The 23,266-nt window shown below is 43.0% G+C and overlaps 1 protein-coding gene across 2 annotated transcripts in view; it reads right to left on the reverse strand.

Annotated features, from left to right (window-relative positions):
- Nucleotides 1–23,266, reverse strand: part of LOC138741474 (hippocalcin-like protein 1) — a 127,005-nt gene that overhangs the window by 16,987 nt on the left and 86,752 nt on the right. For both annotated transcript variants that reach the window (XM_069895647.1, XM_069895646.1), the window contains exon 3: nucleotides 16,925–17,322. In XM_069895647.1, the coding sequence (XP_069751748.1) occupies nucleotides 16,925–17,302 (378 nt within the window). In that variant the 5' untranslated portion in view covers nucleotides 17,303–17,322. The remainder of the gene's footprint in view (nucleotides 1–16,924; nucleotides 17,323–23,266) is intronic.

A 23,266-nucleotide genomic window follows, 5' to 3' on the forward strand; every position in this document is an offset into this window, starting at 1 on the left:
TACGTGACAAGAATGACCCTATCAACGTTAAACTGCACACTATTCATCTGCAAATTACCTTGTTACCTGAACCAATCACGTGCCCATGATCCCCTTCTCTCAAGCATTGTTCTTGCACGTCATCTGATCTGGGGCAACTTCAAACTGATGGAAATGCACTGGTTCGGTTGGGGTTGCCTAGCAACACAAGTCAAGGGGTCCCTCACTTGCAGAATATTTACAAGGCTCAACGTTCTTTTACAAAGCAGCACGGCGCAAGCAGGCATTAACATTTATCGATCTACATCCATCTCCATCAGGCAAACCCTTATTTGCACAACTGTCGAATCCAAGATGAACTGACATGCAAAAGACCGACAGCCAATCACTCTCAATTGAATGGTCCACCACCACACCCCCCCCCCCCCACCCCGTCCAGTCATCTTGAGCTGGCCCCTTTATATCACAGACCAGCAGCAATGGAAATTCACCAAGGTAGTGTTATATTTTTCTTCTAAAACACTATATTAGTAACTACTAATAATATAACATATTAGTCAAATCAAAACCAACTCTGTGTATGAGAGAGAGAGTGAAATCCAAACCATTAGGCACAATTGTGGATATTCATTCCAAAATTCTGTCTTAGAAATCCATTGTCAAAACACAGACTTTTAAACTGGTGCACAGAAGTAATAACCAGAAAGCCAAAAACTCGAATCCTCATTGAATTTTTTCACAACTCCCCTTTTGCTTGAGATGGGGAAACAAAACACATGACTTCCATGATGCTTCCAAAACCCAGGCGCAGGTCAATCAAAGTAATCTTTCCTTGGGACATGGAGGGGTTCAAAAATTCCCCTGACAGGGAGAATTAGCCAAATTGTCCATTATTAGAGTCATTCCGATGAGGTGGCCGCTGGTCAATAAAGTGCTGTTCCTTCAGTGTTCCACACACATGACTCTCTCACCACCTGTGGCCCTGGAAAAAGCAACTGATGTCCTTCCTCCTCGCCAAAGTAGCAAATTTGGTATAGCCTGTACTAACTGATGCCACCCAGTCTCTCCAAACCTGTGAATATTTGCAGCCTGTTCCCACCCTTAAATGAAACGGGAGCTTATAATACTTCCAAGTGCTGTCAAGATGGTGCAGGTGGGAGCAAACATTTTTATATCAGCAAGCACAAGCTTTGAAGCAATGTGAGCACATAATCTTGGCTTACACTGGGGGAGTGTTGGATCAGCTAAGGTGACTAATTGCTCTGAAGCCCCATCAATCTCTGTTGGTTTTTGAGAAAAAGCAGGAAGCTTATTTAACATTCTGGCCCTTGTTGAACAGTGTTAATATCTGAAATTACTGGTTCAAACGTTGCTGTGTCCAAATTAGTTTTCCTGCCAGCCTATGCAACATTTGTGATAATTGGCTACAAAGATTTTTGAAGCATCTTCAGGTATAAAAGGCATTTAAATCTGCAAATTTTTTTTCTTAAAATGGCACAAATTTTAATTTTCACTTGTAACTTAATGTCCCTCAAGATTCACATCAAGGGGATGTAACTTGATGTCGTGGAGGAAGGTGATGGCCTCCCGAAGCTCCCAGGTAATTATAAAATTAAGGAAAATAAAATAACTTACGAGAATTTAAACAGGAAGGAAAATTTTAAACGGCACACCGCCGCAGCAATCGGCGAGTGCAACCAGGAGCCAGCAGACCTCGTACTGGCCTCCAGCTAGCAAACCAGCGGTCATACAACTAAGGCAGCGTAGGGGCCAGCATCCCCAACATGACCCCTGCTGCATAGCCAACAGCTTGGGGATAGTGCGCAGGGAAGAAGGCATTGTAATGCAAGAAGGGAACCCGCTATTGTTATGCGGGCGGTGACGTCAGTTGATGGGGTAAACGGCGGGAATGCCAGCAGTATAAAATTCGGGGTTCAGCCCAAATAAACCAGAGAGCTATACCTCTGTGTCCTTCTTAGAGAAGTGGGGAGCTACAATTGGTAACCCTGACGGTTAAGACAACATCTAAACCCAACTATGAGCGAGCCGACAGCAGTCCACGCAGTCGCCCTGAAGCTGCTGTCCTTCTGGATGAATCGGCCTCGCGTCTGGTTCAATCAATGTGAGGCACAGTTTCAGATCCAGCAGAGACCACCCAGTACTACCACGTAGTGATCGCCTGGACCAGGACACAGCAAGACGGGTGGCCAATTTCATCCAGGGGCCCCCTTCGGAAGGCACCTACACCACCTTCAAAGAGGTGCTTATCGAGACTTTGGGCTCTCACGGCAAGAGAGAGGGGCACGTTTGCTCTACTTAGACAGGCTGGGGGACAGGCCCCCATCAGCTCTGCTGGCCCTCATTGGGAAATATGAACCCTGCATAATGTTTGAGCAGGCATTCTTAGAGCAATTACCTGAAGACGTCCAAATGCTCCTGGAAAGTCGCAACACAAGCGGACAACTTGTAGAAGCAAAAGAGAGTGCTCATCGCCAGACCTGGGCCAAACCGTAGAAGGAGCAGTGACCCCACAAGGAAGGTGAGCCCAATGACCAGAGGTGCTTCTACCACAATCGATGGGGCTCTGAACCCCACTGATGCCGACCACCATGCACATACCAGGGAAGTGCTGGGGCCAGCCATCGCTGATGACCATGATGGTTAGCCAACAAGACAGCCTCCTGTACGTGAGGGATCGTAAAACAGAGCAGCGGTTCCTTGTGGACACAGGAGCGGAGGTCAGCATCCTATCCCTGTCAAGGTAGGAAACCAGAAACCGGCAAGTTGGGCCCGTGTTGAGAGCTGCCGACAACAGCACCATCAGGAACTATGGCACGTGCAGGGATCAACTGCAGTTGGGAGGCAGCCTCTTCTTGTGGGTGTTCACGTTGGCGACAGTGAAACATCCACTCCTCGGAGCAGATTTCCTGTGTGCCCACATCCTACTGGTGGACCTGAAGGACCAGAGACTCGTTCATGCAAAGACATTCCAGACCTTCCTTCTCAAGGATACCAGACTTGCAGCCCCCCACCTGGATTAAGTGCAGCGTTCCACAGATGAGTATGCCAAGATCTTCACGGAGTTCCCAATAGTGCTTACCCACCCCTCCCCCCCCCAGTTCACCTTGGAGATTCCCAAACACGGAGTGCATCATCACATCCTGACCCAGGGCCCACCGCTCCACACAAGATCAAGACGACTGCCCCCAGAGAAGCTCCAACTAGCTAAGGAGGAGTTCAAACAGCTGGAAGAACTGGGCCTTCTCCCCTGCACATGGTGCTCAAAGCCACTGGGGGTTGGAGACCATGTGGCGACTACCGCCAGCTTAAAGAGGTCACTATGCCAGATTGCCACCCCATGCCACATATACAGTACTTTGCAGCCAACCTGCCTGCGCAATAATTTTCTCTAAAACGGACCTCATGCGGGGATCCCCGTACACCATGACGACATCTCCAAGACCACCATCATCACCCCGTTCAGCTTGTTTGAATTCTGACGCATGCCATTCAGGTTGAAGAATGCCACGCAAACCTTCCAGCGGCTGATGGACAAGGTGGGCCAAGACCTGGATGGCACCTTTGTCTACTTCGACGACATCCTGGTGCTGAGCAAAGACTGGCAAGATCACTTGTTGCAACTCCGGAATCTCTACATGGCTGAGTGAGTTTGGACTGTCGATAAACCCAGCCAAATGCCAGTTTGGGTTGGAGAACATTGACTTCCTGGGTCAAGGAAGGGGCCACACCACTACCCAGCAAGGTGGAGGCCATCTGAAAGTTTCCTTGGCCCAGCACAACCAAGGGACTGCAGGTGTTTGTGGGGATTATCAACTTTTAATCACAGATTCATCCCCTCAGCGGCCAGAATCATGCCGCCCTTATTCACCTTCATGGGGGACAAAGCCAAGTACGTAACCTGGGACACAGAGTCAGCAGAGGCCTTCATAAAGGCTAAGGAAGCACTGACTGGCACAGTTATTTTAGCACCCCCCCAGGGCAGATGCTCCAACAGCCCTGACGGTGGACACTTCAGGAACGGCGATTGGCGGAGTTCTGGAGCAGGAGATCAGAAGGAGCTGGCAGCTGCTGACTTTCTTCAGTTGGTGTCTGAGACCCCCAGAACTGAATTACAGCGCTGTACCTAGCCATCCACCACTTCCAACACTTCCTCGAGGGCAGGACTTTTATGGCCTTCACCGACCACAAAACCCCTGACCTTCGCCCTAGCCAAAATCTTGGACCCTTGGTCAGCTTGCCAAGAGCATCATCTGTCGTACATCTCCGTGTACACCATGAATGTGCAACATGTCTCGGGCAAAGACAACGTGGTGGCAGACGCACTGTCCGTGCTATTGAAGGGAGTGGATTTTATGGTAAGATAACAACGAGCAGATGCCGCAGTACAGGACAGCCATTTCGGGAATTCAACTCCAGGACATACCGGTTGACACAGGTAAAACCACCCTCCTGTGCAATGTGGCCACCAGACAAGTCAGACCCATTGTCCCCGTGGCTTGGAGACAACAGGTTTTCAATTCCATCCACTGACTGGATCACCCATCATCAGGACCATGGTCTGGCTGGTGGCCAGCAAATATGTGTGGCATGGTCTCTGAAAACAAGTCAGTGGGTGGGCAAAGGAATATACGCAGTGCCATACAGACAAGGTGCAGCGGCAAACCAAGACCCAACCGTAGCACTTCAAGCCCGCGGAGAGTAGGTTTGACCATGTCCACATGGACGTTGTTGGACCCCTACCAGTATCTCAGGGGTTCCGCTACTTGTTCACAGTGGTCAACCGCTTCACCAGGTGACCAGAAGCAGTCCCGATGGTAGGCACCTCCACAACCTCCTATGCCAGAGTCCTCATCTCCTCCTGGGTAGCATGGTTCAGAATACCATCCCACATCACATCGGACAGAGGGGCCCAATTCACCTCCAGCCTCTGGTCCGACCTCACGGGTCTCTGGGGTGCTCAGCTACACTTTTCTTTGGCTTGGCTTCGCGGACGAAGATTTATGGAGGGGGTAAAAAAGTCCACGTCAGCTGCAGGCTCGTTTGTGGCTGACCAGTCCGATGCGGGACAGGCAGACACGATTGCAGCGGTTGCAAGGGAAAATTGGTTGGTTGGGGTTGGGTGTTGGGTTTTTCCTCCTTTGCCTTTTGTCAGTGAGGTGGGCTCTGCGGTCTTCTTCAAAGGAGGCTGCTGCCCGCCAAACTGTGAGGCGCCAAGATGCACGGTTTGAGGCGTTATCAGCCCACTGGCGGTGGTCAATGTGGCAGGCACCAAGAGATTTCTTTAGGCAGTCCTTGTACCTTTTCTTTGGTGCACCTCTGTCACGGTGGCCAGTGGAGAGCTCGCCATATAATACGATCTTGGGAAGGCGATGGTCCTCCATTCTGGAGACGTGACCCATCCAGCGCAGCTGGATCTTCAGCAGCGTGGACTCGATGCTGTCGACCTCTGCCATCTCGAGTACCTCGACGTTAGGGGTGTGAGCGCTCCAATGGATGTTGAGGATGGAGCGGAGACAACGCTGGTGGAAGCGTTCTAGGAGCCGTAGGTGGTGCCGGTAGAGGACCCATGATTCGGAGCCGAACAGGAGTGTGGGTATGACAACGGCTCTCTATACGCTTATCTTTGTGAGGTTTTTCAGTTGGTTGTTTTTCCAGACTCTTTTGTGTAGTCTTCCAAAGGCGCTATTTGCCTTGGCGAGTCTGTTGTCTATCTCATTGTCGATCCTTGCATCTGATGAAATGGTGCAGCCGAGATAGGTAAACTGGTTGACCGTTTTGAGTTTTGTGTGCCCGATGGAGATGTGGGGGGGCTGGTAGTCATGGTGGGGAGCTGGCTGATGGAGGACCTCAGTTTTCTTCAGGCTGACTTCCAGGCCAAACATTTTGGCAGTTTCCGCAAAGCAGGACGTCAAGCGCTGAAGAGCTGGCTCTGAATGGGCAACTAAAGCGGCATCATCTGCAAAGAGTAGTTCACGGACAAGTTTCTCTTGTGTCTTGGTGTGAGCTTGCAGGCGCTTCAGATTGAAGAGACTGCCATCCGTGCGGTACCGGATGTAAACAGCGTCTTCATTGTTACACTACAGCCTATCACCCACAATCGAACAGGCTAGTGGTGCACTTCCACAGACACCTCAAGTCCTCTCTCAAGGCCCATCTACAAGGACCCAACTGGGTGGACGAGCTACCATGGGCACTATTGGGGATCTGCACTGCGCCCAAGGAGGACCTCAACACCTTCTCCGCAGAACTCGTCTACAGAGCTCCACTGGTGGTCCCCAGGGAATTCGCATTGTCCCCAGACAAGCAACTGGATGACACTCCTCCACAGGTTATGGGAACGAGTTGGCAACCTGGCCCCGACTCCATCACCCAGGCTCGGACAAGTAAGGACCAACATACTGAAAGACCTGAAGGACTGTATGTTTTCATCTGTAGGGGTCCATACGGTACCACTACAGGGGTTCATTCTGGGTCATATGTTACAATGATGTCATGTTTGAATTGGAGGTCAGAGGCAAGATAGAGGTCCTCACTACGGACAGGCTGAAGCCGGGCACACATGGACCCGAAACACCGGTACCGCCAAAGATGATAGGGACACTGCCTTCAGGCATCAAAGGCAAAACCACTGATTCTTGGGGGAGGGTCATGTAGTGGCATGCTTCCATGGCAATCAGGCCGGCGCTCCGGCTGTGAGAGCAACCAGGAGCCAGCAGACTGCCCAGCAGCACTGCCCCAGCTAGCGAACCAGCGGTCATACGGCATGGCACTGGCCCCCCCACTGCACAGTCAACAGCTTGGGGATAGCGTGCGGGGAAAAAGGCATTGTAATGCAAGAAGGGAACCCTCTATTCTTATGTGAGCTGTGATGTCAGTTGATGGGACAAATGCCGAGAATGCCAACAGTATAAAAGCCGGGCCTCAGCCCCAATAAACCAGAGAGCTATACCTGTGTGAGTTTTTCTTCGAGTAGCGCACGGCTACCTTTATCATGAAGATGTCGAAGAAGAATCACCAATTGTCGGCGACATTGAGCTCCCAACGAGAAGCACAGTTTTTTTTTAAACTGAAAAGGGCCCACTTACAGAAAGAAACCTGGAGTTCTAGTTTATTCTGCCTCCTGTGCAGGCAACCCAACACCTAGGAGGAATGATGGAACATCTTTGGTGTTGGAATCAAAAGATGTTATGAAAGAAGAAAAGGAGAGACTGGGCATGCACACAATGAAGGAGAACTGGAAGAAACAAAAAGGGGCTCTCTCCCAAAATGGCGACTCAGAGACTGATCAAAGTAAAGATGAACTCGTAAATTAAGTATATAAGTAAATTAAGTATATAGATCTCCTTATTCACGTTCAGAAATGAATCAAAAACCACGCTCTATATTAATTAGATGTATGAAATTTAATGATTGTGAAAAAATATTAAGAGCTGCAGCTAAAAGGATTAAAGAGAGAGAAGGAAAAAAAACAACAAGTTGAAGGTAAAAAAAAATTTTTTTATCCTGATAGAAGTGCTGTGCAAATATTGCGTAGAAAGTAATTTAATCCACTGAAGAGCACCCTTTGGAAAAAAGGTTACAAATTTATTCTGCATCAACCAGCCACTTTGAAAATTATGATGCCAACTGGACATATTTTTTTACTGCTATTGAAACAACAAAGAAATTTTGTGAATAAATGAACAACTTTGAAGCAAATGGAAAGAAAATGAGAGAACTTCTTTAAACTTGATTCTTTAAATCTGAATTATGATACTATACTTTCCTGTGTATTTTTTTAAAATTAATTCTTTGAAAAAAAATGTAATTTTTTTAAAAAGTTTTTTTGCCTGGGAGTTTGGGAAGCTGGCCTCCAGAATCCATGCATATGTGTTTGTTAGTGGGTTTTCCCACTACCCATAAAATTGAGGGAGGTGGCATTGCCACCAAAGGGTTTTTCACATTTTTCTTTATTTTTTTTTCTTGAGACTTCATTTTTTTTTGGGAAGTTTTGTTGATACTGTTTGAGAGAAGTGAAAATAGATTTTGAAAGGAATGTGGTGTTGGGGAATAGCAGGTTTTAAACAAGAATAAGATTCTAAGCAATGTTAGAAATTTTGTGATACTTTTCAACATTTTTGAAATTCACACCGATACTTTTTTGACTTGGCAAAAAGGGAAAAAGATTGTTTTCGTTTTGATACTAGTCCTAAGAATTTTTTTTAATTGTTAATAATAATACTTTTTTTCTGTGAATGTTGTTAGTAGTAGGCCCTATCTTTGAGAGAAGAGGAATGACTTTTGAAAGGATTGAGGACTGGGGGCTTGGTGGGTGTAGAGCTCGTCGAAAGAACCAAAGACTTGTTGATCCAAACCAAGGCTTTTATTAGCAAAAGACCGGAGCTCTTCACAGGTGGCCGACCAGTCCGGAATGATCCGACCTGGCTAGGGACACAACCCTTTAAGGCCCAAACAATAGGTGTGGCTTAGCTCTCAGCCAATCGCTGTAAGCACAGTCTAGATACAGTAACTATATACACTATGTACATTGGTGATAGATCTGTACTATCACAGTGGGGGGCCGCGCTGGGCGAGTAGAATAGACTTGGGTTTTAAAGCCAACATGTAATATGGTTTATGATACTGTACAATGACTTTGGACACGTGAGCCCTGCAGACTACTTTCAACTGTAGGAGAGAGAGGCAGGCATATAAAGAAGAGGTATTAACCAATTTGAAAATTAAAGTTTCTTCGGGAATTAAAAGCTGTTGGTCCTGTTCCCAGATTTATAAAATTTTATCTGAGGGAGCTTCTCTTAATACCAAAAACATATCATAAATGTTAGATATTGAAGGTTGTAAATTTATTGATCTGCCCCACCATTTAAACATGAGCTGATTTATTTCCCCACCCAGCCCCACTTTGTCTCATAACCTTTAATGCTCTGGCTAATCAAGAAGCTATCAATTTCATTCTTAAAAACATCCAATGACCTGGCCTCCACAACTGCCTGTGACAACAAAGTTCAGATTTTTACCACCCTCTGGCTGAAGAAATCCCTATGCATTTCCGTTCTAAGTGAAAACCTTCAATGCTGAAGTTGTGCCCTCTTGTCATAAACCAGTGGTTTTCAAACTACCCCCCAACTCACATTCCACCTTAAGTAATCCCTACGCCATAAGTGCTCTGTGATTAGTAAGGGGTTGCTTAAGGTGGTATGAAAAGGTTTGAAAACCATTGTTTTAATTGACGTTATGTGCATGGTTTCATAACTCCAAAGGAAATAGGCCAATGACAATTTTTCTCAAGCAAAATATTTCACATACCATCTTAAGCAATCCCTTACCAATCAATGAGCACTTATGGCATAGGGATTGCTTAAGGTGGAATGTATGTTTAGGGGGGCAGTTTCAAACCACTGTCTTAGACTCTCCCACCATTGGAAACAATCTTTCTACATCTACTCTGTCCACATCTTTCAATGTTTGAAATGTTTCAATGAGATCTCCTCTCGTTCTCCTAAATTCCAGTGAATTCAGGCCAGGAGGTGTCCAATGCTCCTCATATAACCCTTTCTTTCCCGGAATCATCCTAGTGAACCTCCTTTGAACTCTCTCTCCAACATATTTTCTTAAGTAACTGACAATACTCAGTAACCACAGGAAAATCAATGATCCATCTTGAATGGACTACCCCTTACCTTTAAACAGTAACTTCTGGTCCCAGATTGTCCCTCAAAAAAAAAGCATGCTCTTGCAGTGGCTACTTCAGTAGAGCTACTAAAGGAATACACACACACACACACAGACACACACACACACGCACAGACACACACACACACAGACACACACAGACACACAGACACACAGACACACACACACACACACACACACCAGGTTAGTCAACACAAGACTGTCTTATTTAGACTTTACAGGCTTCTTTTATGTACCTCACGCCCCAGGCTCCACGGGATGGGGTGGGACATCACTGAATTTGCTGCCGATCCACAGGACTGGCAGATTTAAATTAGACACTGTGAACGCCCCGTGCCTTCTGGCAGGAGACACCGTAAATCAATGTACCATTACTCGGCGTGCAGCATTGCATGTGTGCGGCCCATTAACTGGGTGAGTACCCAGTTGTTTTATGTTTCTGCGTGCCTGCCGAAGAACTACGCTGGTGATGGTTCTCAATACTGCGCGGCCCGCTACACGACCCCTCCCCAGAACCGTTGCCAGAAACTAAATCAGTGTCAAGGAGTGGTGGGAGCAAAAACCCGCTACACAGCCGCTACACAAATACCGGTAAATCATTGAGAAGGGCAGCAGAGATATTTTTGTGTAGGATAGGCACCCAGAGTTGGGAAACTCTCCCTTTGCTGCATACCAATGGGTATGTTTGAAAATTGGTGGCATGAGCCAATTTGCTCCGTGAAAAATAAATCAAAATCCTTTTTCTTTCAAATCACTGGTTTATTTAATGAGTTAATGGACAGGGCCAATTTCTGGCGTAAAAAGGGACCAAATGAGCAACTGAGATCTGGACTTGATTCAGCTTTGTAATCTTTCCAGAACATGGAACACAAGCATCAAGTCAACGATTGACAGTGTGGAAGTAGGCCACACAGCCCAACTTTTCAATCCCAGCTTTAGAGGAGAAAAAAGTCACGATTCTTTCAAAATCATTTGGCTTCAGCCTTGCAATTTGTTTTGGATCAGGCAGATTGACTGATCAGTCTCATTCAGCAGTAATCACATTATTTTGGCATTCAATAAATGTATTGTCTGTTTCCCTGGCCAGGTTACAAATGAACAGATTATTACTGAAGGCTGACCAAGACAGATAAATGTCCATCTGCTGATTGACGTTTTGGAGAGCCTAACAAGAGCTTACTTTCTCCACAGCCCCTGGCACTGTGATAAATCCAATGAATCACTTCACCTTTGTTGGTCTCCAAGCACACATTGCTATTTCAAAACAAACGTAGTTATGTGGAAAACAAAATTTAATTCTCACTCAGCCAATTTGATATCATGTCTCCCATAATCAATAATTATTAAATCTAAAATGTGGACATTAATACTGGTGGCTGCCTGTTGTATAGCAGGTAGTGCTGCCTCAGAGGCCCTGACCTGGGTTCAATCCCAACCTCTGTCAGAGTCTCTCCCTGTGGCCATATGGATTTCCCTGGGGAGCTCTAATGTCTTTAACATCCTAAAGATGTCATAGTTGGTGGTTTGATTGATGACTGTAAATTACTCCTAGTGTGAGTGTTAGGCAAATTAGAGTGTAGTTGATGATCATGAGAGAGAAAAGGTTACAGGCAATGCCAGCAGATCAATAGAATGAACAGTCTCTTTCACTGTTGCAAGACAATTGGCAAACTATATAACAATGTGCCAAACTGCTTAAAGCCAATAATAAATGGGGAAAAACCTTGATAAAATGATATAAATTTGTGAATAAGAGTGATGATCCACTTTGCAAAACAAAAGTACATCGCAGAGAACTTTCTGAATGGAGAAACACAAGAAATGCAGGTTCTAGAACCTTGAGGAAACAAAATGAAGCATGACAGACTCAATGGGTCAGGCAGTGTCCATGAAGAGAAAAAGGCAGTCAACAGTTCAGGTTGGGACCTTTACTGGAGACTCAAGAAAAATCAAGAATTGGTTGGTAGGATCTGGAACACTTCCTCAACTAGCAACTGATATCAAGTTGATGTTAATTTTAAATCAGTGACTAAAACCAAAGAAAACATTAAGGGTTGTGGAACAAGAGAAATTACAAAAAAACAAAGGGCAGAATCATTTCTATGAATTAAATGGACCAGTTTTATTCTGAATTCCTAACACAAAATTCCCTCAATGTTCTTTTTCCTCTTCTGATCTGAGTATGTCTGCAAACTTGCTGATCCAATCACCACATTGTTGTCCAGATTGTGGATCTAGATGACAAGCTATGCTGGTCCCAGCACCGATCCCTGCAGCACACCACTAGTCACAGGCTTCCAGTCTGAGAAGTAATTGTCCACGGCCACTCACTAGCTTCTCCCACACAGCCAATGTTTTTGCATATTTTAATATGAGATTTCACACCTAAAGTACAGAGTACCTATGGATAGATGTTAAAATTCTCAAAGATACACTACACTTAAAATCACCAATGCCTGAAGAGGGCGCACAAAATCAGTGAACTGGTGAGGACTCGAAAGGCCAACATGGCCTGTTTCCGCTCCGTAAATGGTTATATGGTTATATGGTGATTTCAGGAGGCTTAGATGGTGTGCAAATGATCCCTACACTTTCCAGCATAACATCCAAGTTGAAAGTTATTCATCGATGCTCTGAGCCTATAATCTCGTCTTTTTTAAAAAAACTTTATTTAAAAGAATTTAAACAACTTACAATCAAACATAAGAAAAAAAAATGTTTTATATATATAAAAAAAACCCTCCCACCCCTTCAGCCAGCCCCCTTTAGGGGAGCCAAATATAAAGATAATGCAGTGATTATAAAGAATATTTCAAGGTATTTCTAAATTCATATACTCCAAATAAGAAGACCACATTTTAACAAAAAACGAATAATTATCGTGCAGATTACATGAAATTTTTTTCCATAATAGTACAATTTCTCAACTCGTTATGCCAGCGTGTTATATTAATCTCCACGTTATCCTTTCAAGTACTAGCTACACATTTTCATGCTACAGATAACACTAGACGTACAAATACAATTTGAAATTTATCCAACACTAGTCCTTTCAAAAAAACCATACATCCCAACAAAAAGGTTGATGGGTCTAACAGTAATTTAATCTTAAATAATTTTTCCAAACCCAATCTAATTCCTTCCCAAAATGGTTGTTCTTTAAAACAAGACCAAACAGCATGTAAAAAAATGTTCCAGTACATAGTCCACATCTAAAACAAGAATCTGAATTACTAAATCCATATTTTTTCAATTTCTCTGGAGTCAAATATAACTGATGTAAAAAATTATAATTAACCATTCCATAGCTTACATTTGTCACTTTGGTTACACTATCAGAACACACAACTTCCCAATTATCTACCAGAAAAATATAGGTTAAATCACTTTCCCATTTAAGCCTAGATTTCTCCCATTCCGGTTTATCTATACTATCCTGTAGTAATTGGTACATATCTGAAATATAACCTTTCTTAGGTACAGAACAAATCAAAGACTCAAATTTCGTCAACACAGGTAAATTAATCTCTTTACCATAATTATCTTTTATCAAAGCTCTGAGTTGATAATACACAGAGAATTTATAGATATATCAAATTTCTCCCTCAATTGAATAAAAGAAAGAAATTGGCCTTCTTCAAAATAGTCCTGAATTATCTTTATGCCCTTAGAATTCCATCTCTTTAAATGATTACTAAACATTGAAAAAGGAATAAGCTGGTTATGATATAACGGAGTTTGAATTGGTAATTTACCCTTTGATCTTAAAACCCTGTTTCTTTTAACCCATATCCTTAACAAATGTTTTAATACTGGCATTATAATCACATCTTGTATGCAGAAGGGAACTGTTTGGTTGGTAGAAACATGAGCGCTTGAATAGTAACAAACTGCAAATATTCACTAATACTAAAACTGCAATTTTACTAGTTGATTCAACTTGAAAGAATATTTATGCAGGGTTAAAAATATACTGCACAACTCGTCTTCTCAACCTTGGCCTATCATCCTCCAAAAATATCACCAGCAGTATGGGAACAAAATTCAGACCGGAAAATGTGCATCGAGTTTACATCTTTGTACCCTGCAGTTAGAGCAGCTTCCTTCAGGACTGAAAAGGCGGATCCATGTAGCTCATTTTGATGAGTTTCACATCAACAGATAATAAAAGTAGGGCTTCTTTCTTTGGATTGAAAAGGGATGAGTGAGAAGTTATTTAACAGTTATGTAAGATTATGAGAGGTATAGATAGGGTGGAAAGCCAACACCTTTTTCCTGAAATGACAGCAGGAAATACCAGAGAGCACCCATTTATAACGAGGGGAGGACAGCTTAGCGAAAATATCAGGGTTTTTTTTTAAAACAGAAAGGGTGCAAGGGGTGGTCATTGTTAAGGGTGGTCATGAAGGCTGGTATAATAGGGGCATTTATAAAGGCTTTTAGACAAGCATGTGGATGCAAGAAAAATAGGGGGTTATGTGTGTGAGGTAAGGAAGATTTAGATTGTTGAGTAGGTTTATATAGGTCGGCACAACATCATGGGCTGTAGGGATTGTACTGTGCTGTCATGTTCTATGCTTCAATTGGAATGCAGAGGTACGAAGCCAGGACACTTGTCCATGCTTTTTTTTTAAATACAAAGACCGCAAGTTGATACAAATAATTTTCAATGAAGTTCCATGTCATTATTTAAAAGTTTGAAATTAATGAATAAATTAAAAATATATCCTCATCTATTATTTAGTTTGGAAATAATTAAAAACATTTCAGATCAACAATCTGAGAATAAACTGATGAGAAGGGACTAATAAGTGTTTTACAGGAATTTATTAAAAACTCACTTGACCCTACGATGCTTTGGCACAATTCATTTCCCCATAATGGACACTCTATTCTGCATCAACACCACAGAAAGGAGCGCCTTCTCGATTTTTGCAAGTGAACATATTAAGACTGTTTATCAATATTTATATGGACTGTGACATACGTTTAAGCTCCAATTTATTCATCGGACTTGCAGAGATGGAGGAAAAATCTACTGAAGTAGACAATTTTTTCTGTGCTTTGGAGCCAGAGAAACATTTAATCAGTTTAATTTCCACAATTCATTCAATTTAAAAATATTCTTAAAATACCGGAAACTGAAAAGAAATTCTACTGCAAAGGGGGAAATTTTAATGCAGATTTTAAGAATTGCAATTTTATTACTTTATTCCTTATTTTGCTATGCACCTCCTGAGATTCAGTTGCACGGACACCCACCCAAGAGAACAGGAAAACCTTGTGTTTCTGATGGCCACACTTGTGAGAAGCGAGCCCAGGGGTGTAGTTCCTGACTGACTGCATTAAGAGCAGCCGGAGCTACAGTTGGACTTGGAAGCATCTTTGATGCTCAGAGCTTCATCGTTAGAAGTTTTAATGAAGAGGTGATGCTCAAGGTGCAGACCGCCACTAGCTGAGTGACCGCCTGTAAAGCAAGAGGGGGGCAGGCACTGAGTGCACATTTCCTCTGTAACTATGGTAATAACTACATCATTTTGGAGATGATTGGGAGATTATGGCATTTCAGAAGAATAGCAAAGATAGCGAGAGTCAGTCCTGCGGTGCAACAACTGGGTGTGATATGCAGCGGGGAGGTTTTTTTATTTTTCACACTGTGAACCATATCAATCAAAATACACACAAACATTTCCCTCTTAAATATACACGGCATTTTCGACCCTTCTTTCCCCCCCTCCTTCCCACCCTCCTCCAAACCCATTAAACTTTCAACATATAGAATACAATAAAAGCATTAAACAATGTCATCACATGATGAAAATAAACAAGAAAATTGTGTCATCTACTTTTACACACTGGATCAGGTCATTTTGTCTTCTTCTCATTCTATCATTTTAGGGGATGGAGGTCCGAGGCAAGCCCTCTCTGTTACGTTCCATGTACGGTTCCCAAATTTGTTCAAATATTGTGACTTTATTTTTTAAATTATATGTTCTTTTTTCCAATGGAATACATTTATTCATTTCCATGTACCACTGCAGCAGGGGAGGTTGGAGATAAACAGAGCTATACTGAGCAGTCAATAGTCAGGGGAATGGACATTAGATTTTGCAAATGAGACTCCAGGATGGTATGCTGCCTCCTGGAACCCAGAGTCAAGGATGTTTATGAATGGTTGCAGAACATTTTCAAGGTAAAGGGTGACCAGCCCAGTGATTGTTGTGCATGTTGGTACCAAAGGCACGGGGAGCAAAAAGAATGATGTCCTGCAGAGTAAATGTAGGGAATTAGGAACAAAGTTAAAAACAGAACCCAACGGTTGTGATCTCTGGATTGCGCTTGGCACCATGTACTAGTGAGAGTAGCAATCAGAGGAGAGGGCAGATGAATGAGTGGCCGAGGAGCTGGTGCAGGAGAGAAGGAATTCAGGTTCTTGGCCACTGGAATCTCTCCTAGAGCAGAGATGAAGGGCAAAGCACTTTACAGCAACTTCAAAAGTGCTGAGGTTGCATTTGAACCTCAATATCTTGGCGGGGAGATTTGGTCATGTCCTTGGGAAGGTTTATTCTAGACTAGCAGGTGGTATAATCCAAAGAAACAGGGTGCAGATGAGAATAACACTGAAGTGCACAGATAAGAAGAGTGTTCACAGACTTTTTCCAGGGTATGGGAGTTTAAAACTAAAGGGTAGAGATTTAAGATGAGAAGGGAAAGATCTAAAAGGATCTGAGGGACAGCTTTTCCATGCTGAGGATGGAGGGTATGTAGAAAAGTGGGAGAGGCAGATACAATTAAAACCTATCAAACATATTTAGATTGGGACATGGATAGCAAAGGTTTAGAAGTTTCTAGGCAAAATGCAGACAAATAGGGTTAGCTTGACAAGGCAACTTTGGCATCAAGGATGACTTTGGTCAAAGAGCTTATTTCCACGCTGTACAACTCAGATTCAAAGGACTTTTACAAGCTACAATTTACAAATCGAGGTTAAGGCCACACTTCATTGCCTACTTAATGAGAAGAACAAACATTCTTCCAAGATCTGTAAATAATGAAACATGATGCAAGAAGTCAACACTGAAGATGGCAAAAAAGTGGCAAGGAACAAGCTGAAAAGACTATTTGTGGACAAAAGAGCTATGTTTTCACCATCTCTTCCCCCCCCCCCCCCCCCACCACCCAAACCCCAAGAGTTACATGCATGGATAAGGAGGAGGAGTCAGAAACATACCTGGACAATCTCCAGCATTTCATCTCGACTGATGTACCCATTCCCATCCAGGTCATACATACTGAATGCCCACTTCAACTTCTGCTCTAGCTTGCCACGCGAGGTGACGCTCAGCGCGATAATAAATTCTCGAAAGTCAATCGTTCCATCAGCATTGGTGTCAAAGGTGCGGAAGACATGTTCTGCGAATTTGGAGGCGTCACCATAAGGGAAGAAATTCGCATATATTTTCTTAAATTCTTCGATAGTCAGATTTCCACTTGGACAGTCTTTCAGGAAGCCTTTGTACCACTCCTGGAGCTCGTGATCTGTAAATTCGGTGTTCTCTCGTAGATCCTGAAGGACTTCAGGACGAAGTTTACTGTTCTGTTTGCCCATTTTGGCTTGGCTGATCACACCTGATAGAAGAAATAAAGGGAAAATGAGAGATATTTAGCATGACAGATTTTCATTTGTCTGTTCACACCAAGCAAATAAACATCTGCTGAAGGCCTTTGCATAAGCTGATGTTTATAGGTCCTCTACATTGGAGGCTGGGCTCAGACTAGGAAATCACTTCGTTGAGGACATTGACATTGCCCTCTGAAATAGCATGAATCTCCTAGTGGCCAACAATTTCAATACCCAATCCCTTACTGCCATGTTCGTCCATGGTCTCATGCACTGCCAGACTGAAACCACCCGCAAATTAAAGTAACAATACTTCATCTTCCATCTGGGCACCCTCCAACTGATGGCATTAACATTAACTTCTCCAGTTTCCATTAACTCACACCCTCCGTCCTTCCTCCACCCCCGTCTCTTGCCACAGAGCCAAAATCAATTCTCACCTTTCCTCTTATCAAATCCAATTAATACCTTTTGTCTATTGATGTGGACTCCTCCCCCCCACCCGCACCCACACATCTTTAATTTAACCACCTGCCTGCATTTTGCTTATACTTTGAAGAAGGGCTCAGGCCCAAAAAGTTGGCAATGCATCTTTCCCTCCTATGAACACTAAGACCTGCTGAATTCCTCCAGTATTTCTATATGTTTTTATTACAATCCCAGTATCTACAGACTTTTGTGATTCACTCCATAAACCGATGTATTCTGAATCCAATTATTTAGGTATTTGAACTGTTTGTGGGTAATTGTATCTGCTGCTACCACTTCCTTTGTCAGCTGTTTCCAGAGAATCATCATCCTAGACTACTCTACTTGGAGAAAAATACTCTATCTACCCGATCTATAGCCCTTTTAATTTTATAAACTCTATCAAGTTCTGCCCTCAGCCACCCATGTTCCAGTGAGAATCCAATCTCCAGGCAACATCCTAGTGAATCCATTTTGTACTCTGATTTAATCACTTTCTTCCTGTGTCGTGATCAAAGCTGAGCATAATACGCCAAGTCTGACCAATGTTTTGTACAACTGAAACAGGACATTCAATTCTTGTCCTCAAGATCTGAAGGCAAACATTCTTCACATCCTATCCAACCACGTCTGCATTTGCAGGAACCCCAAAACCTCTCTGTAAACCAACATTCTGGAAATCTCTGCTATTTACAATACGTCTCCCATAAACATTTGATACCTCCAAGTCTAATAACTCACACTTGCCTGAATTAAATTCCATCTGTCACTGCCACACCCAATTTTGCAACAGATCTCGGTCGCTCTGTACCCTTTCACAATCTTTATAATCTGCAGCTCCACCAATGTTTGTGTCATCAACAAACGACAGTACCCACCATAATGTTTGAGACAAAGACATTTTTTTTTCCATTATTTGCCCCTGTGCTTCACAGTTCTAAAGTTGTCATAAAACAATTCCCACGTGACTAAGGCGCACATTCCAGATTTTATTAAAGGTTACTTGTAGCGCCGATGACGTGCTCTTGTTTTGTCTTTTCATTATGTTATTTTAGATTTATATTTGGCTCCTTTAAGGGTCTGTGTCTCTACAGATTTTTGGATTTTTTTAATGTTTAATTTAAATAATATTTTCCTTGTGATATAGGGTATGGGAGGGAAGGGAGAGAGGTGGGGTTGGGGGAAAGGCTCTGAATGTAATATATCATGGTTGAGAAAGATTGCATTGTTCTGGATTTGTGCATGTTTTGGAAAATCAAAAATATTCAAAGAAATAAGGGTTAATTAAAACATTCCTCTTTTCCTCAGTTGGCAGACAGCCAAAAACGTATATGCAGCCTTCTGAGAATACAGAATTAATCAATAGGCCATAGGATGACAATGTTTTGGGCCTGAGCCCTTCATCAGGAATCAGGAAAAACAAGTATAAGAGGCTGAATAAAAAAGGCAAGGGGTGGGGGGAGGTGGGGGAGGAGGAGGACAGCATGGAGGAAAAGCACATAATAGGTGAAGGATAGAAAAGAAAGCAGCTGAGGAGTGATAGGGTGAGAAGGCAGAGGGCGAAGAAGGGTTGCCAGGTGTGCAGACAATGGAAAATGGAATACTTCCTTGCAACCTTGTATCCACAGGCCCCTTGTCTACAGGTAATGCCAGTCTTCTTCCAGCATCCCCAAAATAGCCACCTTTCTTTCCAGAGAGATTGAGAATTTGCCTCCTTGAATTAGTACCATTGTTATTCTGTTTCTTCCCCCCACCCCCCAACCCCCTCACGAGCATCACTGTTCACTCCTCCAAGGAATCCTGAGAATTCAATCCCCGACTCATGAAGGTCAGCATTCCGTAAAGTGCAAGGAATAAGACTGAAAATACTAGATACTCAGCAGATCAGCAGGCATCTGGTGGAAAGGACACATTTAATATTTCAGCTTGATGACCTTTCTTCAAAATCAGAAAGATCAGAGAAGGAGTTGGCTTCCCTTCACTATGAATAATGAACATTTCTGCAGTGGAATCGTAGTTCTGGACCATTTAATTCAGTTCATATGTGAAAAGTGCAGATTCTTTGAATCTTTCTTTCAGTGGAATGATTGATTTTAGGTTTAAGTAATTTTTTTTGTAGAGATGATAGGGTTCATGGAACACAAAATAATTCAATTTAAACCTACGGACTTGCTACTTTTATAATTAATTCATCGATTAACAAGTCATTAATACAGCAGAAGAGGAGATTAATTGGTTTGGGTCCTTTTCCAGTAGTGATTAGAAGAACGTTTGACTTGTATTTCAACAGCGCATGAGATGACTTTGCTTCTTGTTGATTGGATCCTACTCTTTATCTTTTTCTTTGGCTTGGCTTCGCGGACGAAGATTTATGGAGGGGGTAAAAGTCCACGTCAGCTGCAGGCTCGTTTGTGGCTGACATGTCCGATGCGGGACAGGCAGACACGGTTGCAGCGGCTGCAGGGGAAAATTGGTTGGTTGGGGTTGGGTGTTGGGTTTTTCCTCCTTTGCCTTTTGTCAGTGAGGTGGGCTCTGCAGTCTTCTTCAAAGGAGGTTGCTGCCCGCCAAACTGTGAGGTGCCAAGATGCATGGTTTGAGGCGATATCAGCCCACTGGCGGTGGTCAATGTGGCAGGCACCAAGAGATTTCTTTAGGCAGTCCTTGTACCTTTTCTTTGGTGCACCTCTGTCATGGTGGCCAGTGGAGAGCTCGCCATTTAACACGATCTTGGGAAGGCGATGGTCCTCCATTCTGGAGACGTGACCCATCCACCGCAGCTGGATCTTCAGCAGCGTGGACTCAATGCTGTCGACCTCTGCCATCTCGAGTACTTCGACGTTAGGGATGAAAGCGCTCCAATGGATGTTGAGGATGGAGCGGAGACAACGCTGGTGGAAGCGTTCTAGGAGCCGTAGGTGGTGCCGGTAGAGGACCCATAATTCGGAGCCGAACAGGAGTGTGGGTATGACAACGGCTCTCTATACGCTTATCTTTGTAAGGTTTTTCAGTTGGTTGTTTTTCCAGACTCTTTTGTGTAGTCTTCCAAAGGCGCTATTTGCCTTGACGAGTCTGTTGTCTATCTCATTGTCGATCCTTGCATCTGATGAAATGGTGCAGCCGAGATAGGTAAACTGGTTGACCGTTTTGAGTTTTGTGTGCCCGATGGAGATGTGGGGGGGCTGGTAGTCATGGTGGGGAGCTGGCTGATGGAGGAGCTCAGTTTTCTTCAGGCTGCCTGGAAGTCAGCCTGAAGAAAACTCTTATCTTACAATTACAGTATATGGATTTATCACCTAGTACAAGTCTGGACTCTATGCCTTCATGTCAGGGAAAATGTAAATGGCTGCTTAGATTAAATGTGTTTTGAATAATCCTTCAACTACAACAAAGTTTTGTTCAAACTGAGGTTTACTTTCTCCAGTCAACCTACAATTTACCTTCATGCAATTCCACAATGTGTACCACCAATCAAACATCTGCAAACTAGTTCATGAAATCCATCTCAGACAGCACAAGGTTCATCCAAATTTTCAAAAGGTCATTGCAATGAACTGTAATCTCGTTACACATAGCTTCTTGGCTTCATTAACCCACAATTTTATTTCTTATTTAATATGAATTGTGTGAAACTCCAGTTCAACATTCTTGAATTCTACGGTAGAATTTTATGATAAATACCATTGACCTAAATTGCTTTAAGTGTGTAAACAGAGTTGTCATTTTAAAGTTCATTGATCTAGACCATTTAACAACATTAATGCAGTGAAATGAATCTTCTCCAACAGTATACTGTCACTTAGAACATATTCGATTTGAATCTTATTTTAGAGTCTTTTATTTGTATATGATTAGCAACCATTAAAAAACAATTTTGCAAATCTATCTTTGCAAGGGAGCAGTTTGTTATTTCTGCAAGATTATCTATTAATAACCATGTTGCTGTCACAGATACACAATGCACTTGCATATGGTGATTTGCAAAAACTGCACATTTCAGATTATTTTTTTTATTATTTACAACATAGTAGAATCCAATCCAAACCCAAATGCACCCAAATTATCACAAAACCTCTGTAGGTTTTGAAGGGTGGGAGGAAACTGGAGCATCTGGGGAAAACCCAGATACGTGGAGAATATACAAACTCCCTAAAGGCAACTTCAGATTGGAACTCAGATTGCTGGCACTGTAACAGCATCACACTCAAGGACATACGACTTGGGTGGGGGGGGGGGGAGAAGGGGGCAACTGTCCTCCCACATTCAGATGAGAAGTGTGGAAAATTTGGGCAAAGCAAGAAGAAAAAAATGGACAGAGAAAACAAAAAAAAATTAACAATGATGGCAAATTAATTGCCAGCTAATAGTCATCCAAAATTATTGATAAACAACCTTCTTAAATTTTTCCCCATTAAATTTTTTCAGTACAGGAATTAACCCAATGCTTTTATTTCTCAGAGCTAACTGGCAAATTTGTTTGGGTTTAGAAATCAGGAGTTGGTCACCCCTATCCAGCTGAAATGTAGCAATGTCTGTATGACTTCTGGGGATGGAAAGCCAAACACGCTCACTCTGTAATCTATATGGATCAATCTCCCCAGTGTGTTCTGTTCTTGTCAGACACCAAATCCAAATTGTGTACACTAAATCTCATCATGGAAAATAAACATGCAAATGGTGTTATAGTCAATGCCTCAAATGTGCAGAATGTGGCAAGAAAATAAACTCTGGTTACAAAACACGTTAGGACTGTTCATGCTGGCCAGACTGTGACTTTTAGACCAGAGCCCGAAAACTCGCAACTGACACTAAATGTTCTTTTTTAAATATTCAGTGTGAAATCTTTCAGATAAAGGTGATACATCTATAACCGACACAACTTCCCAAACTTATCTCCAAGAACAGCTTTGTTGACAGTGACCATCAGGATATCACAAAAAACAGCAAGTCGATACAGAGCCTGGCTCCTCCGAAACTAAAAATATTTCAAGAGAAGATGATGATGAAGTGAAGGTGACCCATGAATCACCGCTGGATCTGCAGGAAAATATCACTGAAACTGGACCAAATCAGCCAATTTTGACACAATATAAACCAAAGAAATTTGGTAAGGAATCTAAATTCAGCTTGAGAGATTTCAAGAGTGAATGGTTTAAACTTTATCCTTGGCTTACCTGTGACATTGACAAATGTCAAGCTCCGTGTTGCCCTTGTAAAGTGTTCATGCATAGTAACACTTTTACTTTCTGTGGTGATATGTAATTACACCTCTAGGTCACCAGCCAGTGACCTTGTATATAAAGCAGTCCAGAGCTACAGTCTAGCCTTCCAGGTTCGTCTTTCAGAGAGACGAGACTTCTTAGTGTACATATTAGTTTATTAAAGCTGTCTTATACTCGCACTGCTGGTGTGGTTATTGTCAGTACACTTTCGAAAACTGGTAAAAGACAAACTGGCTCAAAAAGAATGCCAAAAGTGGTCATCTCA

This window comes from Narcine bancroftii, chromosome 8, assembly GCF_036971445.1.
Source record: "Narcine bancroftii isolate sNarBan1 chromosome 8, sNarBan1.hap1, whole genome shotgun sequence".
Taxonomy (NCBI): Eukaryota; Metazoa; Chordata; class Chondrichthyes; order Torpediniformes; family Narcinidae; genus Narcine; species Narcine bancroftii.